This window comes from Lynx rufus, unplaced genomic scaffold (genome assembly GCF_022079265.1).
Source record: "Lynx rufus isolate CCGP_SWC_20201006 ecotype Redwood Valley unplaced genomic scaffold, mLynRuf1.p SCAF_9, whole genome shotgun sequence".
NCBI classification, from domain to species: domain Eukaryota; kingdom Metazoa; phylum Chordata; class Mammalia; order Carnivora; family Felidae; genus Lynx; species Lynx rufus.
In genome coordinates, this window is record NW_025814897.1 from 64770065 (window position 1) to 64793915 (window position 23851).

Genomic DNA, 23851 nt, shown 5'->3' on the forward strand with positions numbered 1-23851 from the left:
AGTCCTGTCTGCACACTGACTTGATAATCTCGCATTTGTTGTGTTTTAGCCAAGGAAACTGGGATTTTCACATTTTGGAAACATAAGAAAAAAGAAATTCGATGAATCGACAGACTACATTTGCCCAATGGAACCCAGCGACAGTGCTGGTGACAGTCACAGGGTCTACAGTGGCTACCGGGCCCTCAGCCCCCTCAATGCCCCTGAACTGGATGGGCTGGACCAGGTGGGACAGATTAGCTGATGGCCTTGTTACCTGTCTTCTCTGTGCACCCGAGAACTTCACAGTAACACTGTGTGTGTCACCATATAACTGCACCTCACCCCCTGCACCTGTGCATGCCTCGCAGAGAACATTCCAGCTGTTGTGTACCCCAGGCCAGTGTCTTTGAACTCTGAGGGTGGCCAGGGTACGGAGTTGCACTTTTGCTAAGGGGCCAGGCTTTGGGGACTGTTGCCAGAGGTGGACTCGGGAGGAAAGACACAAAGATGCTTGTATATTTTTGTAATTCTTAATGGCCATGTTCAGCACCGGTGGAAACACACGAACTTGGACACTGGTCCAGAGGTCACGGATGATTCCCAGAGGCTTGGCTCTCGGGCCCTCCACTGTGCTTCCAGTTGAGGGGCGATCTCAAGTGCCTTAGGCCTGTGGCCACAGAGTCTTGGCTGAGATCCAAGGGACAGCAGCAGAGATTTCTGCCACAGTGATAGTGTAACTGTGTTGTGCCTTAATACAGAGGTGGTCGCTTCTTTCTGGTAATAAAGACAATATTTATGTAGAAAGCAAACAGGGCCGTGTAGCTCTAACCTCACTGGGGGATGAGAGCTGGGCACAGCTGGAGAGGGAGTGCTGTGTACGGCATGGCCTGAGAGCTGGTGGCACCGTGCCAGTCCTTGGCCAGGTGCACTCGGCCTTTGCCAAGTGTCATGGACAAGGGGGCTGGAGCAAGGAGGGACCCCGTATTCTTCAGAGGGGTCCGTGGCCTCTTCACTTCAGGCTCCACCCACCTCCCTCTATGAAGCCATGGAAAGCCTTGTGCTGACTGTAGGTCACATCTGTCATGCAGACCCCAAAGTTGGTTTCTGTTTCAGAGGCATGAGCCACCTGGGGGGAGTGGGGGGAGACAAGAAAGTGGCCTCGCTGATAACAGCCTCTTTTCTTTTGTGTGGTTTGTCAGCTTCTCTGTTATTGGCCTGGCTGGGCCCATGACCAGCGTGGGGGTTGGTCTGTCTGTTGGCAGAAATGGAACAGCCCTGTCCTCCTGATTTAGAGTCTGGCTAACTGATAATGGCTCTTCCAGATGGGCCTTGTCTGGACGGGGACTGAGGGAAAGACACATCTTGCCAGTCTGGATTCCTGCTCATGAGATTCCAGTTTGCCCTGGGGCAGGTTTTGGCCCTGCCGGGTCCCCTGGACCTCGTCTGCAGAATAACAGTGGCATCGTAACTGTCTGGCGGCAGGGGCAGGGCTTGATGGCCCCACTGAGGGCACTCTGCTTCTGTCCCAGATGGAGACAATGCCAAGATTTGCTTCTGAAACTACCAGCAGCCCCAGGGATGGCCGATGACCACAGGCCATGACCTCCTGCCGCCGTCCCCCCGCCCCCCTCACTGAAGTCAACCAGTGAGAACTGGACAAACTCTCCAGCTGGCATGGCTGGTGCTTGATCCCAGTACCCAGGACACTAAGTGACAGGTGCTCCTTAGGACGGGTACCTGGACCTTGCTGTCATAGAGCCCCAGGGCAGGCTTGGGTCCTTTTTTCCTGTAGTCTTCTGGTGAGAGAATCTCTGCATGTGCCTGTTCGCAAACCCCACATGGAATTAGATCACTAGATCTCTGTGCAGCCTCAGGCAAGGCCTGTGTCCCTTTGTGGGCCTCAATTTTCCCACCTAGAAAATGAAGGGTTGTACTTAAATCCCTCAGAGGATGCTTCTAGATCTACGGTGTCTAACTAGGCTTAAGGAAGGAGCAGACCAGCATTACCTGAGGAGGAGGGGTCGAGGGAGGCCCCTGGTAGTGAGGAAGGTCTATGAGCAGCTCCCTGAAGGTGCCCACCTGTACCTGTCCAGGGTCCTATTGGCACCGGAAATCGTGGTTGTATTCGGCATCCTGAGGCCTTCATCCCTGCTGCTCCCTGCTCCTGGAGCTAGCTGGAGCACTGAGCGTGTGTGGAAGGGAAGGGCTGCTTCTCACAGGCCATCTGTGCCCTCTTCCCGTGTGCCCCCAGTGCCGGTGCTGGCGTGGCCCAAAGGAGTGTGTGTGCACGGCTGTGTGGGAGACCAGAAGCCCTGCCCTTCCCAGGGATAGAAACAGCATGTGCTCTGCCCACCTGCCACTCCTCAGGCCTGGCCCCCTCCTCGCCCCCTCCCCCAGGACAGGACTTGCATGCCATCTCTGTGAATCACAAGCTGAGTCCACGTGTGTTGACCAGGCTGCCGCCCATTTTACAGATGGCGCCTTCGGAAGGCACTGTGACGCAGATAGGGCTCCTCTCCCAAGACATTCACCGTCTCACGGTAGGATTCTGACCCCTCTCTCCACAGCAGGACAGGTGCCGGGGTGGCCCCGTGAGTTTGGTACAGTGGTGCACAAGGCCTGAGACCCCCACCCCACCCTGAACCTGTGTCATCAGTGCCTCTGCCAGGAATCCACAGGATGGTGCTAGGCATGGTGGCCTGAGCTGGAGCCAGCTCTGTGGTAGAAAGCAGCCCAGAAGCTTCTCCATGGGCCTGCTGCTGGGCCTTGAGCTGGGCCTTGAGTTGCTAGGGGCACTGAGACAGGTCCTGGGCCCTGAGCTGAAACCAGCTGAAGTGTGCCGGGTCTCAGTCGTCTTCCCAGGCTCAGGGCTGGTGAGGAAACCACAGTGCTCGGCAGTTCTGGGTCACCTGCCTATCAGCCTGGTGCCCGGGCCTCATCTCAGACCTGCTGGACACTGTTCTGCCCTCTCCACCCTTGACACCTGTATTTCCTGTCAGGCTTCTGACTTTGTGGATATCATGGGCATGTGGACATGTCCTGATGTGCCTCATGAGGACAAGCTGTATCACAGGGAGGCAGCATGGTGTTGGCGAGGAGCGAGCCACTTTGGAGTGAGGCCAATCTGGTTCAAGGCCCTGCTTTGCCTCCTACTAACTCTGGAACCTCAGGCAAGGCATTCTCTCTCCACACCCCAGCTTAGTTATCTGTAAAGCAGAGCTCATAATATCCTCTTTGTAGGCAGGCTAGAGCTGGGAGTAAAAGACCATCCACAGCGAAGATTCACATTTTTGAGGCCCTGTACCTTCAACTGCCCATTAGCCCCTGGATGGTCCCATAACTGAGCCCACTGGTGTATCATCTGTCCATGTTGAGGCTCCTGTCACTGTCCTTCACTTATCTATCGAGGCACATTAAGAAGGCTGTATCCAAGGGCAAGACTGAAGTAGAGGGGGAGGCAGGGTGATCTCCCTGAATCCAAATGGGACCATTTTTATTTAATTTTTTTTTTTTTTTTTTTTTTTTGGCTCATACACTGAAATGAATGCACCCAACCTTGCCCTCATTACCACTAGTAGGCCTTTGGTGGTCTTGAAATAGCAATTTTACCTCTAAGGTATGAGCAACGCATATTCTTGATAGTGCTGTCTGTTCTGATTCAGTATGTGGGGGTCCTGGATCTCATGAACTTAGAGGGTGCTAGTGTCAGATGGGACCACACCAATGTGTCCCACTGCTTCCCATGTAGCTGCCACAGGGCAGCCCTGACCAAAACCCTGTTCAACTACCCCTTGGGCCGTGTCCTTTCAGACTATGCTGAGCCAGGACCAGCTGCTGAACGACTCTCGCCTGGCGGCTCCCAACCCTGAGGACTGGAGATGACTTTCTTCATGGCCAAGAGGCCAGAGAGGCACGTGTGGGGGCCCCAAGTCTCTGCTTCAAGGGGGGCTGGCACAGCCACCCGCAGAGTCCAGACGGGCTGGCAGGACATCTTGGAACGGGGGTGCTGACAGGAGCGAGCAGAGTGGTGAACAGATGTCAGGGGGTGGGCCCAGGGGGCCCCGTGTTTTCAACTGTACTGTGCTCTTCACCACAGCTTTAATACCTTTTGTACTTTTATACGTGGACTGCACCCCACTTCTGTGGGGAAGGCAGTGAGACAGACATCAGCACAGACTCGATTCAATGGCTCATGCTCTTCCCCGAGACAGTTGGGAGGTTCTTACACCAAAGGGAAAGGGCAATGAGTTCATAAAAGCTCTGCTGTTAAGAAAATCCTGAAGACAATGTTCTGGCTGTACTGGAGTGGCTGGAATGAAAGGGGGCCCCTCCTGGGCTGCTTCCACACACAGGGAGTACTTCATCCACAGGAACCTGGCCAGGGCGTTGGTGTTCAGGGTGACTGCAGGGAAGGAGCGATGGGCCTCTCTTCCCACTGCCCCAACTGCCCTCATCCTACCCTCCTCTGCAACAGAGGTTGTCAGTGCTGGGCCTCCTCCAGAGCAGAGGCCGCTCTAACACGTGCAGGCACTCAAGCTCACCCTAGCTGACAGGCAGCACAGGCTCCAAAGTGCGGTTGTCTGATCAAATGGCTCCCCCCAGTGGACAGTGCTTGCTTACCCCAAACCAACGGTTCCACCGCCACTCGCCATCTTCCCAGAGCAGCCTGTTCCCCTGGGGTGTCTCCTACCTCACCCCACGTGCCCCAGCCATACTGTCCCGCCCAAACGGTCTCCCCACTTGGCAGAGCCCCGTCCTCTTCCTCCCTGTGGTGGCTTGGGCCTCTTCTCTCCTCTGATTTCCAAAGCTGGTCTCCTCCTTGGTCCATCACCTTCCCAATTGGTCCCTCCAAAGGTTCTCTACCTTACCCCAGAGTGGCCTTCCCAAAGCACTGTTTTGATCCTGTTACCTTTATGCTAAGAACGCCTCAGTTCCAGAAGCCAGAGTAGAGTTCAAAAGCCTTTGCTAGCACCCAAGGCCATTCAGAAGCCACTCTGTAGCCTGTGTCTCTGCGTTTCCCCCACCGTGGGACCTACTTTTCCCCCGTGGTCCCCTTCACAAGACCCAGCATGACACCACTTCTTTCAGGAAACCTTCACTGATGTGTTGGTTAGAGGTCCCTGTGTCCCACTGTGTAGTCTGCCCTTGAGCCCGAGCCCTTCCTGGCTCACCCTGAAGTACTGTGTCTTCCTTTCCATAGACTCTCAGCACAAACTCACCAAGCAACCTGCTATGCGTGGGCTCCTGTACAGACTGGAATAAGAGCCAATGCTGGTCCTTAGACTGCTTAGGGGCTCCATGCTGCCAAGTTCCCCATCCACCCACCCCTTCATATGTGCGGGTTAAGCATGTTCCATGCCAGGCTAAGAAGGGCTACAGATACAGACAGGCATGAATGTCAAGGTCCTTGTCTGAGGGTGCTGATGGTCTGGTGGGGGGTGCACATCTGTTTCAAACAGGCGTGTGCTGAAAGTTACAGAGGCTCCAGTAGAAGTCTCTACAGCCTGAAAGAACAAGGTGTCCTTTTTAATGGAGAGCTGGGGGAGGGGACTGAAAACGACTTGGATTTCAGAGATAAATCAGGTTCCCCAAGGGTGCCAGAGGGGAAAGGCATTCCAGGCAGATGGACGTGGAACATGCCAGCACATCCCAGGAAGTGCCCAAAGTTGCTAAAACCAGAGAACAGTTTCTCAACCTCTGCGCTGCTGTCACTTAGGGCTGAATAATTTGTCGTGATGGGGGCTGGTTTGTGTGTTGTAGGAGGTTTCGCGGCATCCTCTACCCCTGTCTGGCAACAGCATGCCGCCTCTGGTTATGACAACCGAAAATGTCTCCAGGCTTTGCCAAATGTTCTGTGGGGGGGGGGGGGCAAAACTGCCCCCTAGCTGAGAGCCACTGGGCCACAGAATGGGGTAAAAGTGGGAGGCCCAGGGAAGGAAAAATCTGGTGAAGTCAGCTGGAGTCAGATCAGGAAAGGCCCTGTGAGCCAGGTCCCTGTGATTTATCTTGGAGACACAGGTGGCCAGATGGGGACTAGTGAAAGCAGGGACAAGCATGGGAAGATGTGTGTTAGAGAAAAATATCTGCGAGTAGGCTCTTCCTCACCCTATAGCGCCTAGGGGATTCGCTGAGGGGGTGCTGAACACACAAATGAGTGAAGACTCACTGTCCCCAGCCCCGCCACCGTGGCACCCCTACTGGCCCTCAGGGGATCATCTCTGTAGGCAGGGCATAGCTGCACTTCAGTGAGATCTCTAGAGCCGGTTTCCCTTGTCCTGTACCCACCCCCACCCTCCCGCCGCCCTGCCCCCCCACACACATGGTGACACCAGGTTCCAGCAACACTACCATCCAGTTTCTGTAGAAAGACAATGTCTTGGATTAAACACAGCCGGGTCTGAAGCCCACCCCTGCCACCTCCTGTTGGAATGATCTGGGGGCAATAACTTCATCTTGGAGCCTCAGTTTTCTCCTCTGTAACTTGGAGAATAACTCCCCCCGTAGAATCTCTGGCTTGTTATGAGAATGATGAGAAGTAAAGTGCAGAAAGGTTCTACCCACTCACAGTAGCAGAGAAGCATATCAGCCTGGCCAGGAACAGCAGAGGCCATCGTGGTCACTTGTATGATTTGGGTTTAGCAACGTGAAGGATTTAAGGAATAGTTCCTGGAGCCTACTCTTGTTTGCAAATTCAGAAGCTGCTATATTAACCACCCTGGGCACCACGCTGGGATGCTAGGAAAACCACAGCCCTGGCCTGTGTTTGTTGCACAAAGCCCAGGAGTCCAGCATTCCTGGAGCCTGCCTACCCTGTGGATTTACTACTACCCTAATACATTTGAACATCATTCCCACTTCAAGGGTCTGCCACAAAGGAAGGAAGGATGCACGTGGAGGGTGCCTAGGCCCTCCAGTAGGTCTGGCCTTAAACACAGAACACTCTGAAGAGGGGTGTTCAGGAGACAGATTGGAAGCTGACGTGACCCCACTTGGATTCTTCTGGAATTCTGCCCCTGCACTTTTACCAGTCCTGACCTCCTTGGGACAGAGAACAGTTCAGATGTAGGGCTGGCCAAGGCCTTCTAACGTTCTAAAACTGCCTAGCAGGTGTCCCACAAGCCCCATCTCATGAGCTGTCTGCTTTGGACTGAAGCTTATTTCACTAAACTATGGGAAAAGCTACGAATTGAGCCTCCCAAGCAAGGCGGTCTCAGAAACCAGTTTATCTCCAACCCTGTGAATGCTGCTTCGTAGGCCCACACCCAGAAAAGGAGCGATGTGCTCAAGGATGCATTACAGGCGCTTGTGAACACACGCCACTTTAATGTGCTGAGGCAGAGCTCACTCTGAAACAGAGGAAAGGGACCAGGCAGATTTGATAAAAGCAAGGGAGGTATTAGTAAGTGAAAATCATGTCCTTGGTATAACCCAGTTTCTCCAGATTAGGGTGAGCGGCTGTCTGGATCAGGGGCAGGGGTCCACACACCAGGATGAACGTGGACTGGCCGGGAGGAGGGAGGTGCTCCTTGATCATGTTGGCGGTGATGTAGCCTGAGCTGTACTTCCAGCCTGAGATGAAGCAGAAGTAGAAAAAAGCTGTGGGGGTGCCAGGTGGAGTCCCTGACCCCAAGCCTCCTGCCTGGCCTCCCTAGAGAAGGAACCCAGGCTACTCTCCAAGACTTAGAAGCCTGCATTGCTGTTCTCTGCAGAGAAGCCGCAAAGTCAAGGACGTGGTAGGCTCAGGCAGCCTTCAGAAGTGTCTACCCCCAGATCCCAGGCTCACTGCTGGGACTCTGAGGCCCCCAGCAGGTGTCTGATGCTGCCGGCACTGTCAGGGATGGAGAACACAATAGTGGGGTGTGGTCTGAGTCACGGCAGAGATCTGGGGCCGCGATCTGGGGCCGTACAGACTGAGGTTTGCGGCTCAGTTGGGGGCGCCCTCTGCTGGGCAGTGAGCTATATGACAAGGCAGGTGCAGTTCAGCGCAGCAGGAGAGTGACAGCCACGGATGGTGGGCTGTGCGTGGTGGTAGCCGCTGCTGGCAGCCACGTGCTGGCTAGGGTCGCAGCAGCTGGCTGGGGCTTAGCACGTGATGACTGCTATCCAGGAGAGGCCGGGTGGTAAGGGAGAAGGGGTCACTGGCCATATTAGATGCCACGTGTGTGCTATCTCTGTGGGATGCTGTATCAAGTGTAGCATGGAGTGGGTGTTCAGACTGACCCAGTGACTCAGTGTCCCTCTGAGTCCCTCCTGAGGTTCAGCGCGTGTATGGACTGCTGCTGAGATATCACACACATGCCCTTGAGTGCTCTCACAAACAGGTCATCCCAAATCCTCTCTCCCTCAAATCCCTCCATTTCCCATGCAGAGACAGAGCTGAAGGTCTCAGCCCTCGAGCACAGATCCAAAAACCAAACCCAGGGACCAGTTCCTGAGGTGGGTCAAGGGTTGGAGCTAACCCACAGTGGGGACAATGGGGATCGTACCAACAGGAGGCCTGTCCAGGGTGTACCACAGGCTGAACTGTTCCGGGTGAGTTCTGGCAACTTCTTCAAGCTCTTTTCTCACCAAGATATCCTCCTCTGTCTAGAAAATAAGGAACGTGAGCAAAGCCCCTCCAGGGACATCCTGCTTGTCCCCCACACTGGGCACACGGGTCAGCACACGTCTGCCCAAGCTGCCACTGCTCTAGTTGGATGCTGTCACCACGGCTCCTGGGGCAAATGAAGGTTCTGCGGCACTTCCTGCACTACCAACCCTCTCTCGTGGGTGGAGGAGGTGGGCTGTGCGGCAGAGGCGGTGACTGTCCTCAGCTGGAAGGACACAGCTGAGCACAGGTGCACAGGCTGGGTGGCCTCATTCTGACGGCCCAGACCCCCACCCCCATCCACACTGAGCACCAGGCTATCCTGCCGGGCTGGACCGAGCTTAGTGTGGGCCCAGGACCTCTCGCAGGGAGTGCAAGGGGCGAAGGCCGTAATATGGAAAGAAGATCGCACCTAATACCACAGCACTGGAGAGCTATGGGACAGGAAAGCAAAGGCTGGAGCTTCATCTGGGGAAAGGGAGCCAAAGCCACGAGAAACCTGTGCCAGGCCCAGAGGTACCACACAGAGGACCTGGACCTCAAGACTCTTCACAGTTCCTGCACCAGCAATCCTACTCCTGGGATTCTGTTTAAGAAAATAATCTAAAAGGCATCAAGCCTAGGCTATATTGTTCATCACTATATACTTGACAACTGGGAAAACTGAAAACAATCTGAAGGCAGAAGATGTACTAAATTATGGTGCAACTTGGTACAGACTGATGAAAATATGTACAAAGAGTTTTGACGAGAAGAAAGTGCCTGTGTGGTAATGCTGGGTGAAAAAACAAAACTGTGTTATAGATGTAATTGCAAATATATGGCATGTATAGAAAAAAAAAGTCATATTTATTTTTGTATTTTCTGAAATTTCTACTGAGGGCATCTATGACTTTATACTCAGAAAACCAGAATTACATATTAAGAAAGGAAGGAAAGCTTAGTACGTAAAGTGGCTGGGGGAACAGTTAAAAACAAAAACAAAAAAACAACCGAAAAACCAGGCCCTCCCCCAAGGCCGCAGGCACCCCAGCAGCGAGAGAGCTCAGTAGGGGGGAGGTATGAAGGCAGAGGCCCTGCTCAGCAAACATTCCATCCCACCCCTGCAAGCTCAGGGCTGATTCGGCAGAGCTGACCTGGTTGGCAAAGATGAGGGACATCCTGGTCCTGTCGTCGGGGTTCTTGGTGATGTGGCGAATGAGCTGCAGCATGGGCGTAATCCCTGGAATAGTAGCAGGTGGACACAGCTAGCCGCTCTCTCTCCCTCTCTGCTGCCCACAGTCCCTGGTCTGCAGCCCCTTAACAGTCTTCCTTAGCCGCAGTCCTACTTTTCTCATGTCTGCCCCCAAAACTCAAAGTGGAAGACCACCCCTCCTTTTGGTTTCCCCTTCCAATGCAACAGTAAATCGAAAGGCCCTTTCTTGTTTTCCTGTGGCAAGATGGAAGGAGACTGGCTCGGAACTGAAAGTGGGCTGCACACCCAGCTCCCTCACTTGCTGTCTGACCGTGGTCAGTCACGTGCCTGGCTGCGTGTCCCCATTTGTAAAAGAGAACGACAAGTAAATGTGTTCATTTTACGAGTGCCCGTTGTGGTGCCTGGCACATTGTAGGTGTTCCCACGTTCCATTCTTTCAGGCATTCATTTTCAAGGGATGGGGAGCATCAGGCTTGACCTGGATCCAGGAGCCCTTGGGGGACCACGTGTGGGCCTACTCAGCTCGGTCCCCAGACCTTTCTATGGTCCCCAGCATGACTTCCTGGGGCAGCCACCATGTTGAGTAAGGGGAGCAGGGCACATGAGGTTGGTTTCCAGGCCTATCATCAACCTTGCACTTCCATCTAAAACAGCTAGGAAAGGGTCTCCCACACCACCCCTTCTAGCATCAAATGAGTCCAAAGTTAAAAAGGTCTGGGGACCCACCCTGTGGCTGAAGCCCCAGAAGCCTCTTACCTGTGCCCCCAGCAATCATTCCCAGGTGACTGACCACCTTTTCTTCAGGGTCACTTGTTTTGTATGGTTTGATTGAAAACTTCCCTGGAAACACAGAGGATACTTCTGACTTCTGCAGCTCTTGCCTGAGAGCTTACAAAAGATCCCAGACTCTCCTTGGGACCCCCAGGAGGAAAGTCCACCTGAGGAAGTGGCCACACCATTCTAAACCAGAAAAGCAAGTCGGTGTGCCCCGTTCCACCACTCCCCGTGCCCTGGTGCACAAAGTGGAAACAGAGGCTGGGCTTCTTTGAGGACTCACTAGACCTTTTCTTCTGAGGAAGGAGAGGGGCACAGTGAAATTAAATGGAGCCTCGCAGAGCACTGAGCCACAGCAGTGAAAGAGTGAGTCGGTGGTGAACATGTGAGTAAGTGAGCGAGTGTGGATGGCATCCATCTATCCATTCTTCAGCATTAGCGGGTACCTCTTATGTATCAGGCGTTGTGCTGGACAGACAGTGATGAGGAAAAACCCCAGCACTCCCCTACCATAACAAAGCTTACAATCTCATAAAGTGTGTGTGTTGAATGAATGTACGAAGACTTTAAGGACAAGTGCACATGACCCAAACATGAGATGTTTTCTAGAACAACCACAGGAATCTTCTTCCCAGCAGGAAGTCCAGCATAAACCCCCTAGTACCTGGCTCATGATAGAACAGGCGACCGGTGGGCCCTCGAAAAAGGACGGTGTCCCCAGTTTTCATGTTCTCCAAGTACTGAGTCATCTTCCCCCCTTCTGGATAATTGGGGTGTACATTTTTGAAGTAGACCTGAAAAAATAAAGCAGCCTGTTTTTCACACACGCAGACCTGAGGTCACAGCTGCATACAACTAAAAATTCCATTTGCCACTGGAAACCTTGCAGAGAAAATCCTCTGTGCTCACAGTTGCTCTAAGCACCCCCTGAAGACTTGGCCAAATCAACAGCTTCACTGTTAAATAGTGCTGGAAAGCCCTTCCCAGGACACGAGTCCCCTCTCCACCCTACCACCTTTAATAGGCTTGTGAGGGTGAGGCAGGTGGACCCAGTAGGCACCATTTACCTTTATAATCAAGTCCACAAAGCCTTGGTCATCATCACTGGACACAGGCGTGTAAGCCCTGACCACCAGAGCACCATCAATTCTGGCCAAGAGATGGATATAGTTACCTGCAGAAAAAGCATGCAGTGTTAAATGTGAGCACAGCCAACCTAAACAGGACTCAGGATTCCCATAAAGGACTTGGCTTCAGGGAAGTGGGTGCATGTGGCAGGGTGCATGGGAGCACGGCCAAGCAGAGGAGGAGTCCAGATCCAGGAGGCCTGGGTCCTAGGCCTGCCCTTGTCACTCTGCATGCTACCCTGGGCAAGTCACTTCACCTCTCTGGGTGAGTGGGGACGATATGCCTGCCCTGCCCCCATCCCAGGGGAGCTGTGAGCTTCGTGTGAATGCACGCTCACTCATCAAAATATTCTGTGGAACAGGAAGACCTCATTAAAGTTGGAGGCTGAGTATTAAAAGTAATAGAAAGGAGTGTTTCCCTTTTAAATATTTTTTGATGTTTATTTTTGAGGGGGGGGAAGGGCCAGAGAGAGAGGGAGACACAGAATCCGAAGCAGGCTCTAGGCTCTGAGCTGTTGGCACAGAATCCGATGCAGGGCTCAAACTCACGAACCAAGAGATCATGACCTGAGCTGAAGTCGGACGCTTAACCGACTGAGCCACCCAGGCATCCCAGGCGTGTTTCCCTTTTAAAGCAAAATATGTTGCCTTCACAAAGTCATTTCTTCTTAGACTGAGTGGATCAGTGGGGTCTGTGAATGAATCACGACCCCCTCATCTGTCTCTTGCTGCTTGAGCCGCCCTAGACTCACAGGCATGCGGGGCCCCAGGATTTGGATACTGCAGACCAGGAGTTCTAGAAAGAGTGTTGTGTCTTTCTGGCCAATGGCTCTGCTCGAGGGGCAGCAGTAAAGTTTGAGCCATGGAATTCTGCCCCTCCTGGGTAGAACCGAATGGACCAGGTATGGCCAGAGACCTACATATGGTGACTACAACCCAGTGTCACATAGTGGGTATGGCGACTCAGATGGTTGCTGGATCTAAAGTGGGAGCTTCAGTGACTAAGACAAGCAGTGGTGAGGGCAGGAGCTGCCATCAAGAGATGCTAAGAGACAGAGGCAAAATGAAGCTTTGTGCCATCCAAGGGAGTAGAAACTATGCACAGGAAAGATGGAGCAGAGGTGCAGACAGAAGCGGAAACCTGGGGAGACACAGAAAGAAGGAAGAGAAGGAGGAGAGGAGGAAGCCTTGAAAGTCCTCAGGGTCTGTGAGGAGGCCCTGAAGCCTGAGGTGCAAACACTCGGGGTTAAAAAAGGACAAGCGCTATACGGGAATTCAAATGAAGAGAAGAGAAAGGAAGGGAAGAAAGAAAAGACAGGCTCAATGACTCTGGCTGTGGCCTGGCTGGGCATCAGGGATGTGCAGAAATATATGCCTGAGGCAGTTTCCTTCAGAGAACAAATCTGAACCTGGAGACCTCAGATAGGCTCTTTCAGATGCAGCCAACCTGGGCCTGGCCTGGCAGTGTCCGTCCCCGGGGAAAACGGGGCTGCCTAGTTGGCCCCATTTCTAAGCTGCTGCATTTCCTCTGACCTGGAAAGCATCAGTGATCGCCGAGTCCTCATAGCAGACTCTCCCAGAAGCCTCTAAACTACCTGTCACACTAACTTTGCACCGCCTACACCAGGGCAGAGGAGAGGGTGGGTCATGGCAAGATTCTAAGAAATTTCTATTCCTCGAAGTTTTTCATTCTTTTAGCCTTCTTGCCAACAGGACTCACCCCACAGACTAGGCAGAGGGCTGGAAGACAGGCGGACACTGAGCTCTTGTGGATGGGGACAGAGAGAGGAAGCAGTGAGGAGGCTCAGGAGCCAGGCTGGCTGCCTGGTCACCTGAGGAGAGGTCAAGGTTTTGTAGGACAAGTAGTCATGGATTAGGATCTCCACCAGGTTGGCAAGCAGCACTAGCAATTTGTACAAAGCTCTGAATCCCCAGGCTGTGGACCTAGCAGAGGATTTCTACCTCATCAACATGAAACTGGGTGTCTGGTGGTGGTACAGACCAGAAAGGGGGTAACTCGGAACTCTAAGACCTCTAGGGCTGGTATTCACAATGGGTCCCTCCTTGTGTGGATCTGAGGTCCCTGCTGAAAAGCCACACTATGTGGGGAAGACACACTTGACTCCCTCCTGCCTCTCCACACATTCTGGGCCTTTCTCCTGACTTCAGGGGAACATCAGTTCCTTCTACCCCTCACATTTACACAGCACTTGGCACTTTCTGAATTTTCTCATCCATCGGTCACTTTACCTTCACAACAACCCAAGCGGCGGACAGGCCTGGGAAACCCCATTTCATAGACTGAGGCACAGAGAGGTTGAAGGACTTGACTCAGGTTGCCCAGCAAGGAGCCTGTGATGAGATCCCAGACCTTCTGATTCTAGATGCACTTCCTTTCAATGCTGAGATATCACTTCTGTGTCAGCCCAAATCAAACAGTGAGAAAAGAAATGGACTGTCCCCAAGCCCATCTCCCTACCTCTCTTGAGCTCACGTGTCAGGAAAGATAACAAGGAGACTGCTACACCCCAGCTGAGTTTTTGAGAGGAGCAGAGTGCCTGCAAGGCCCAGTCCTGGCGATGATACTAAACCCCACTCACCTACAGGAAGCCCCAAGACATGGTCCGGTGAGGGCAGTCCAAAGCGGAACCTCCGGGTATTGTGGCTGATTTGCTATAAAATAGAAAACAGAGGCAGACTGTCAGCTTTCTAGAAGCCTTTCTGGGCAACTAAGATGCCTGGGAAAGGAGCTCTGTTTGGGACTACCCCGGAACACACAGATGTACACACACACACACACACACACACTCAGTGGGGAGCAAACTGGAGGCCCTGAAACTCCTGTCCCATTGCCCTGCCTTCCCAGCCAGCACATCCCCCACCACTCTCGTGCTCTTCTCTTTCACAGGCTGACAGTGGAAAGGGTGGGCTGACTCCATTACCTCTTTCTCAATCAAAGGCAGTGGGTACTTGGTTTCAGAGTCCTGTAGGGTGATACATCTCTTCCTTGAGTTCATGTTCCTCAGGGCCAGCAGGAGCACTGTGACTCCAAGGACAGTGATGACAAGGAGCAGGGTTGGGTCCTAGCAGACAGCGTGAACAGTGCACCTCAGGTCCCGCCGGCCCCGGGGGAACGACTGTGCTCAGGCACAGCAGTACCCTCCCACACCAAAGGCACAGAAGAAACCAGACCGAGGGAAAGGTAATAAAACAATGCAGGCTGAGCCTACAGTGGACCCGGAGGGTAGGGAGGGGTCAGCTGCACATCAGACCACGCCAAGCAAATGGCCAGGGAGTGCTAATGTCACCAGGCCAGCCCTTCCTGCCCATCTGCCTCCATCCTGGTTACATTCGAGGGTGCAAGTCCTGGGAGTCCCCTCCTTGAGGTGATGACACTGCTTCTAACCCACAATCTGGAACATGGTCCCAGTCCCCAACGGCAGAACTAGACGGGGATAAGCGCTGACTCCTCCAGGAGGTGGCTGCGGCTAGGCAGGGATGGGGCTCACTTCCCCGCTACTCCCCTATCCAGGCGGGCTTGGGGTGGGGTGAGTACCTTCGATCTGGGGGTGGGGGGCTTACCTTAGCGCCTCGGGACACGCCAGCACCCACCAAGGCAGGTGAAGGAGGCCTGGACTCTCACCTGCAGCCACTCCTCCGGGCTCTCGCCCCCGCCCCCGCCGCCAGCACTGCCAGCCTGGCCATCGCCCAGCCAGCCGTCGCGGGACCGGGGAAGGGCCGCGGGCTCCCTCTCTCACCTGACGCCCCGCTCCCCGCCGCGCCACGCCTGCCCCGGCGCCACTCGGGCCCGCCCCGCTCCCCGCCCCGCGCGGCGCCGACCGGCCCACGCCCTGGGCCGCCAAGCCCGCCCGGGGCCCCGTTGGACTCCCACGGCCTCGCCCCGCTGCCGTGCCCTGGGCACCCACCCGGAACGAGACGCCGAACAGGTCGTCGAAGTGGGGCTGGTTGCGAGGCCGCGGGGAGTCGGGCGCCCGCAGCTCCGCCTGGCGGACGCGGAGGCCTCGAAGCCGCGGCCGGCGACGCGCGCCCGGCCACTCCCGCTTACCCCCACACCGCGCGCCCCACCGTGGAGCACCCCGCGCGCCCCCCGTGGAACCCCCCGCGTACCCCACCTCTCACCGTCCCCCGCGCGACCCCGCCGTGGAGCCCCTCGCGTAGCCCCCCACGCACCCCTCCCCACTAACCACCCCCCCGCGCGCCTCCCCGTGGACCCCCCCCCCGCGTCCCCCGTGGAAACCCCCCGCGTCCCCTCCTACACCCTCTACCGCTCCCCGTCCCCCGCGCGCCCCCCCAGGACACCCCTCCCCTGCACCCCCCACCGCTCACCCACCCCCCACCCCCTTGGCGCCCCAGGAGTTCCCTGTCGCGTGACTCTCTCTCTGCCCCGCCCTGCCCCTAGGGGCCGCACGCGACTAGGGGCTGCCATTGCTGCGGGGTCCCCGTTCCCAGGGGCCATCCCTTGTTTATTCGTGGCCCCTCTCCATCCTGCCCTCCTTCCTGCACCCTCTGAGCAGCGCGGACGGAGAACCTCCTCTCTGCACCTTGTGGAAACTTTGCCAAGGCTGGAGGAAAGGAGGGGCGTCTGAGTGGTAAGAAGGGGATGCTGATAAAGGAAAGGGGAATTCAGGCCAATTCAGAGAGCACAGGAATATATCCGTTTGACGCGGGTAAAGAGCTCCTACTCTGAGCCTGGTCTAGTGCTGGGTGTTTCCCCGAGGCGGAGATGTAACGGAGTTAAGACATTCGTTGCAACGTTCTTTCATTCATTCATTCATTCTCCATTGGGAAAGAGACAGATAATAGGTACCCAACACCAGACCAATAGGAGACAGAATGGCAGGCATAGATTATGGGGGTTCTCCGCGGCACATTTCAGAACATTGGTAACCCTTCTCCCCCAATCAGTTCTCCCGTTGCAGGTAGCAAAGGTAAATCCCTGCCTCCTGGACCTGAAGGGAGACAGGGAAACTGAGAAAGTAGATTCCCACCCCAACCCCAGCCCCCAAACACGCACCGGCACAGGCACGTACATGGTGGACGCTTCTAACATCTGCAGGTACTGAGATATTATCGCAGGATATCTTATTATTGATATTATTATTATATCTTAATAATCAATATATCTTATTATTGATGAAAATGATAACTTGTGAACCAAATATCATAGCTGAGGAGGTTGAACATTCTTCATATTTTTTTTCCCCATGGCAGTTCTTTTTCTGGAAAATAAAAATGCCTACTCATGACCTTGGCCCATTTTTCTCTTGAGTTGTTCTTTTTCTTACTAATTTTTAGGAGTCTTTTATATATATTTTAGAGACCACGTCTTTGCCAGTTATATCAGTTACAAATATTTTCTCCTGTTGTACAACTTTCTTCTCTTTTGTTTCCTTTCTTTTGTCTTCTTTTCTTTATTTCTTTTCTTTTTCTCCTGCCTCCCTCCTCTCTTTCTTCTCTCTCCGTCTTTTGATGAATAGAAATTTGTAATTGCAGTGTAGTCCAATGTATCAATCTTTTGCCTTTATGGCTAGTGCTTTGTATGACCTGTCTATTCCTACCCAAGATCCTAAAGATAGTCTCTATTTTCTCTGACACACTTAAAGTGTTTCCTTTCACATTTGAGTCTCTCAACCACCTGGAAATGATTTCTGTATATGATGTGAAGCAGGGATCCAATTTAATTTTTTCCATATGGGTTATGTGTTGTCTCAGTAATATTTGTTGAATTGCTCATACCTGGTCACTAACCCGCAACGCCACCCCTGCCATATATCAGCTTTCCCTTTGATCTCATTGCCCAGCCCCTCTGCCAATACCATGCTGCTCTAATTACAATAGTTTATTACAACTGTTTATATCTTTCACTTATACTTTCATTGGGTCTCAGTTCAAATATCAGTTCTTTAGAGATGCCTGATCCAACCCCCCAATTTAAGTAGATGTACACATTACATGCTATTCATGGCTTTTACTTCAGCTCGTAATATACATCCTGACTATTTAATTGTAAATGGCTGACTCTCTAGAAGTTCCATTATGGCAGAGACCTTGTTTCTCCAGGGCTGAGCACAGTGACTGTCACATGGATGAATATACATAGCAAATGAATGAATGAATTCCTCTCTGCCCTGTAACATTTAGCACCCTGCCTGTCACATGGTAGTGAGCCCCATAATGCTTAAGAGAACAGTCCTTCCCGTCAGTGCCCCTTTTTTGCTTACTTTGTCTCCATAAGACATGTCCTCAGATGACATTCTACATATCTTACCTACTTGCTTACTCTTTCTCTCCCTCTACTACCATGTAAGCTCCATGAGGACAGGACTTGTTCTGTTTTAATTCCTGCTGTGTCCCAGGCCTCAGAACAGTGCCTGGCAACTGGTGGATGCTCAGTAAATATGTATTGGATGAATGAATGAATGAATGAACTTAATTTTCTCCATCTGATTCAATCAACTATTTTGGGGGGGGGGGCTCTCTTAGTAGTTGCCTCTACCTCCGTTCTCCCTTCTCATTTTCCCTCCATGTTACCAGAGAGGCAGCCCCTTTTGTTAATCTTGGAGCAGAATAAAGGCAGGCATTTGTCTGGGCTTCCAGTAACTCTTAGAAGGCAATGCCTCCCCTCTCTCCTCAGCACCCCTGCGCACTCTAGATGCACCCTTTGCATGTTCACCTTCTGCCTGGTTTGGCTCCTCTTTTACTACTCTCCCGAAACACACCATGAGCACACGTCTCACTCTCTAAATCCACAGTGTGGTCCTAAGGCCTGACAACGAGTATGGGTTCACAAAATGCTGAAAAAAAGAAAGAGTGAACGTCTGTCCCTGTTTTGGCCTGTATGAGGCTCTGCCTCCACAAAACACCTTCTCCGGTGAGGGGACCAGCCACCTCCACTACCGAGATTCCCCTGTGGAGGACTGATGCTGTGGCCAAATCAAAGCTTGAGGAGCCTATGCTCTCTAAACAATTTCCAGGCTGTTGTGGGCTTTTTGATTGCTTTTTGACCTTGAAAATGATTTAGTTCCATTTTATTCCTGAACGGATGGCCACTTCTGAGGTCCTAGCTGTTAAGCCTAAATTGTGGTAGGTTGAACAATGAACTTCTCCAAATAGACTCACATCCTAAATCGTAGAACCTGTGAACACTGCCTTATGTGGCAAAAGCAGCTTTGTTACTATGTTTGACTTCAAGATCTTGAGATGGGGACACTGTCCTGGATTGTCCAGTGGGCCTGACATGATCACAGTATTCCTTATACGACAGAAGCAGGAAGAAATAGAGAAGGCAGTGTGATGCCAGAAGCAGCAGCTGGAGTGACCAGTTTTGAAGATGGAAGGAGGGTCCACAGACCAGGGAATGCAGGCAGGCACTGGAATCGGAAAAACGCAAGAGAAAGGATTTCCCCGAGAGCCTTTGGAAGCGACCAGCCCTGCTGATACCTTGACTTTAACCCAGTGAAACTGATTTTATACTTCTGGCTTCTAGAACTGTAAGAGAATACATTTGTGCTGTTCAAAGATAGCAAAGTTGTGGCAATTCGTTTTAGCAACAATGGGAAACTAATATACTAAATGAACCATTGTTTTGTCTCATAGGGCTTGTTTGTTTATACTTGGCTTTATTCCAGAAATATATTTCCTGTGATTTGGATCGGAAAAGCCAGGAAGTGCTCCTCCCCTCTGGTGCCAATGCTCTTGTTGCTCTAACCCTGGGACTCTTTTCTCCCGTGAACCACCTCCCTCAGCAGCCTCCTGCTGCTACTCACATCTTCAGCTTGTTTTCTCTGCCAGACCATATGAGCGGCCCACCCACTCCATCCCTTCCTCCTCACGCTGGCTCTGGCCTGTCCTTTGTGCATTGTGCAAAAATGTCATCCTGAACAAAGGGTCTCAGCAGACAAACCTAGTTGACTGGGGTGAGCTTTATGAGAGAACACTGATGGAGCACCTCACCCATTCCAAGCACCCAATGCCATGACCAGTGTAAAACATTGCTTGCATTGGAGTTTCCTTGGTTTTCCTGTTTCAGGATTTCAAACTAAAGTGTCGTGATACCACCTGATCAGAATTCCCCACCCTGCAGAATCAGAATTCTGCACCCTGCAGGTGGGCAGAGAACGATAGCAGCGCCTTGCTTTCTGGACCATCTTCAGCCTTGACTTGTAGAACCGAAGAAATGTGGCATGGAAAACCTTGCATTTACCTGGTGATCTGGGGCTGACGTGGGCCTTGCGGAGTAAGATGGTAGAAAGGTAAGAGTGTCCAGACGCTGGGAATGAGCAGAATTTGCCAGACACAGTGTGTTTGGGAAGAGGCAAAAAATAGGTTGCAGAGTGCTATGCCCACTGTCCCGCCCACCCCCAGAGGAGTCCCGCCTGAGCAGCTACATCTGCAGAGCTACCCCAGCAATGCCAGTCAAGTCCCCCTCCAGTGTTTACAGCAATTGCTTCAACTCTTCCCCAACAGCATCTGTTCTGGCGGGGGCTGGGCTAGAGTGTCCAGACGGTAGCAATTTGTGAGTTCACAGCTTGGACTGTGGGGGCAACAGGGAGTAAATGGGGCAGCAGATGCAGTTTCCAGGGCAGATGGGTGGGGCTGGGAGCCTCAGATCTATAATTGGAGAAAGGCTGGCCTTTAGGAAGTGGGGGAAGGGAAAACGTCCAAAAGAGAGAAATGAAGGGAAGCATGCCCTTCTCCTCCTTGAACACAACCAGGACTTTGTTGGCTTATTAACTTCCAGAGACACACAGGGTCTACTACTACAGTGCAGACACTGGGTGGGCCTCAGTACCACCCAGGGCATTGTTTATAAATGCACGATTGAGGATAGTAGGGAACACTGGAGTCTGATCACATTGTTTAGGGTGCAGTATTCTGTGGATGGCTGTACCATGTGGCTATGGTTAGGAAAACTATGGTCTGAGCCATTGTATTATAGTCTATCCTAAAGATAGAGTTAACATGATATACGTACGCATGCAGCCTGAAAGAAGGGAAATCAGAGAGCGGGCCGTCACTACTTGTTTGGGCCAAAGGACTTGGTCACTGAGCTCCAGTTTTTTCCTCTGCAAAATTAGGGTTAATAATAGTACCTATTTCTCAGATTTACTGAGAGGATTGTAGGAGATAACACATAGAAAGGATTTGGCCTAGAGTAAATAAGAATTAGCTTTTATCTATGCAATCATTAGAGTTAGGTGGGAGTCATGTTTTAAGATTATTTGTTTATTTTGAGAGAGAGAGTGAGTGGAGGAGGGCAGAGGGAGGGGGATGAGAGAAAATCCCACGCAGGCTCCACCCTGTCAGCTCAGAGCCTGATATGGGACTTGAACTCACGGAACCTTGAGATCAAGACCTGAGCCGATACCAGGTGCTTAACCACCCAGGTGGTACTGAGCCACCCAGGTGCCCTGGTGGGAATCATTTTTGTGTGATTTTTTTCTTTCCTCCATTTTAAACATAAGTGGTCACCTGGTCTTGTTGATTCCATGAACACAGTGTTTCTTGAACCTGTTTTTCCCTCCTGTCACTCTTGTAGTCCCCATCATATTTTATCTGGGCTCTTAATCTGTGCATCTCCTCAGCTGTTTCCGGCCTCCACTCTCTCTCCTTCTCCATCCATCCTGTTGACTTCTTCTTTAGTCAGGTCTGATTTTGTTCTCCTCTACACTGAAATGGCAATCACTCCCTTCATCTGACTACAAGATAGAGTCCAACCTCCTTTCTACCAAAAGAAAGCCCTTCACAACTGAGACCTAGGCTGTAATTTTAAACAATCTCCCCAGTTCCCCCTGTCAAAGCACTGGCCACACAGAACGGCACCTTTTGCTGTAAATAAATATCCCTCTGCTTAGCCTTTCTGATCCTTCATTCATATCAGTTCCCCTGAATGCAATGTGTTCCCTTTTCTGTTTACCTGAACATCATATGATTCTTTTAAGACCCAGCATAAATGTCTAATCCTTAGCTAAGCCTTCCCTGATACTCCTAGGAAATCACTCCCTACTCTGTGCTCCCTCTACACTAGCGCCCACATCTGTTACAGCATTTATCCCCTTGTACTGGGGCAGCTGAACATGGCTCTCAAATCCTATTCGAGAAATCAGGGATTGCCTTCTATTTGCTTTCGCATCCCCAGAGCCTAATTGCAAGTCTGGCAAGAAGATGGTGCTCCTTGAAGACTTGCATGTGACCATTTAAAGGAAAAAATGATCATTCGCTAGGGAAGGGCGGCTTAGCACCAGAGTGGTGTCGAATTAGCCACTGCTTCTCTAAGACAGGCAGTGTAGGGGCAGGGGAAAAAAATCACTAGGCTTTTCTGAACTAGGTGTGGGCTCTGTCTCACTTAGCACTTGTGTCACTCTGTCACTTCAGTTTTATACGCCTCAGTTTCTTTTTATTTTTCTGGGCGTGGGGTAAGTGTCCTCACCTTTCACAGCACATTGGCCGTGTGAGAAGCAACTGACAGAAGGTGCATGAGGAAGGAGTCTGTGAAATACGGCAGAGAGGTAAAGTTCAAGGACCCTGGTGTGAGGGCTCATCCCAGACCTGGATGACGGCCCCCATTCTGTGACTGTGCGTAGTCTCTCTCAGGCAGGCGGTTGGGATGAACATATTCATTGAACTGAAGCAGATTGGCCAGCTACAGTGGTGCCAAATCCTATTCCAAGGTGGTGCTGTAGGAGGCAGGGTGGAGTGAGTACCACGTGCTTGATGGAAGTTTTCTGATAAGAGAAAAGGAGCCTTAAATAGACCCAGTGAAGAAGGGAGGCGCATGGAGCTTGGGTGCTTCAACTCCCCTAAAGGAGGAAACAACCTAAAGTTCAGGTAGTGGTCACCCTGTGGGATGGTGTCTGACTCACCTTGTGTTGCAAGTGCCCAGCACGGCACCAGGTGGACATGGGCCTCAGGGAGCATTTCCTAAGTAACTATTGTTCATTCTACAGTCTTGTTGGGGCTGGAAACAAGGAAAGGTTGGCCTACAGACAAATCTTCGGCAGTAGGCTTCCAGGAAAAGAAGAGGGCCTCCATTGTGAAGCTAGACCCGGTTGACAAACTTGGCATTGACTCTTGAATCCTCCCCTAGGGCTCTTACCTGAGGGGAGTCTTTGGCCAGATCATGGATTCTTCCAGTCACCACTCAGGCAGCTGCATGCTGCTCCTTGGAAAATAAGAGGAAAAAGAATCTCAGATATGGCTTCATTAAAATATGTGGGGTTATGGAGCACCTGGGTAGCTCAGTCCATTAAGCGAATAACTCTTGATTTCAGCTCAGGTCATGATCCAACAGCTCATAGGTTCGAGCCCCACATTGGGCTCTACACTGACTGCACAGAACCTGCTCGGGATTCTCTTTTTCCCTCTCTCTCTCTGCCCCTCCCTCACTCATGCTCTCTCTCTCTCTCTAAATAAATAAATAAATACTAAAAAAATAAATAAAATATGTGGGGTTAGGAGGTGGTTCTCTAAGGAGCCCTGCAATCAAAGAGATAGCAAGGCCACCATTTTGGCCATTGCAATGAAAGCAACAGCCAACCCTTCCAGTCGCAGGGCAAGGCTCCAGAGAATGTACTCTCTTCCTTGTATGTAAAAGATTCTAGGGCTCAGAAACATGAAGCAATCTCTCTGACATCACTCGATGAGTTAAGAGCTCTAATGAGAACATAACCAAGTCTTGCAGCTTCATTGTAATATCAGCATGGATTATAGCTGTGCCCATCAGTCATCTGCAGGAACTATCTCAGAGGCACGGTCCCCTGCCCCTGTTCAGCTTGCCTATCTAGGTCAGCTAAAATGATTCAGTAGGGTACAGAGGACAAGGGTTCCGAAAAAAAAAAAAAAACCATCTATCTTCTAAAATAAAAAGAAAATCTCTATAAAATGACCGAACAGTAGATAGTCTAATTTTTAAAAATTATTATTTGAGAGACAGAGAAAGAGAGAGAGAAGGTGAGGGGCAGAGAGAGAGGGAGAGAAAGAATCCCAAACAGGGTATCTGTCAGCACAGAGCCCAACATGGGGCTCAGTCTTACAACTCAGTCTCACAAACTGTGAGATCATAACCTAAGCTGAAATCAAGAGTTAGGCATTTAACTGACTGAGCCACCCAGGTGCTGCTAGATAGTCTAATATTTTTTAAAAGATTTATATAATATACAAAATTAG

At 51.8% G+C, this 23851-nt stretch overlaps 2 protein-coding genes across 9 annotated transcripts in view; one reads left to right on the plus strand and one right to left on the minus strand.

Moving 5' to 3' along the window:
* The window catches only part of PPFIBP2 (PPFIA binding protein 2), a 148927-nt gene extending 139516 nt beyond the window's left edge, over nucleotides 1-9411 (plus strand). For 4 of the 7 annotated variants that reach the window (XM_047071289.1, XM_047071286.1, XM_047071292.1 and 1 more), the window contains 3 exons: nucleotides 50-226; nucleotides 2457-2522; nucleotides 3793-8665. In XM_047071289.1, coding sequence (XP_046927245.1) covers nucleotides 50-226; nucleotides 2457-2522; nucleotides 3793-3864 — 315 coding nt within the window. In that variant the 3' untranslated portion in view covers nucleotides 3865-8665. Of the gene's footprint in view, nucleotides 1-49; nucleotides 227-2456; nucleotides 2523-3792 lie in introns of all 7 variants that reach the window. The other 3 variants (XM_047071287.1, XM_047071290.1, XM_047071291.1) reach the window with 3 other exon arrangements.
* Nucleotides 7379-14682, minus strand: LOC124505353 (NADH-cytochrome b5 reductase 2). Of its 2 annotated transcripts, XM_047071293.1 has the most exons (8): nucleotides 14608-14682; nucleotides 14266-14338; nucleotides 11606-11712; nucleotides 11203-11332; nucleotides 10521-10604; nucleotides 9706-9791; nucleotides 8469-8568; nucleotides 7379-7551 (listed from the first exon to the last, which is right to left on the minus strand). In XM_047071293.1, the coding sequence occupies exons 1-8, from the start codon at nucleotides 14680-14682 to the stop codon at nucleotides 7379-7381; spliced, it is 828 nt and encodes a 275-aa protein (XP_046927249.1). The 2 variants fall into 2 exon arrangements, with proteins under 2 accessions (XP_046927249.1, XP_046927250.1); XM_047071294.1 differs by lacking the exon at nucleotides 7379-7551 and having other exon boundaries at nucleotides 8547-8564.
* Between the last annotated feature and the right edge of the window lie 9169 nt (nucleotides 14683-23851).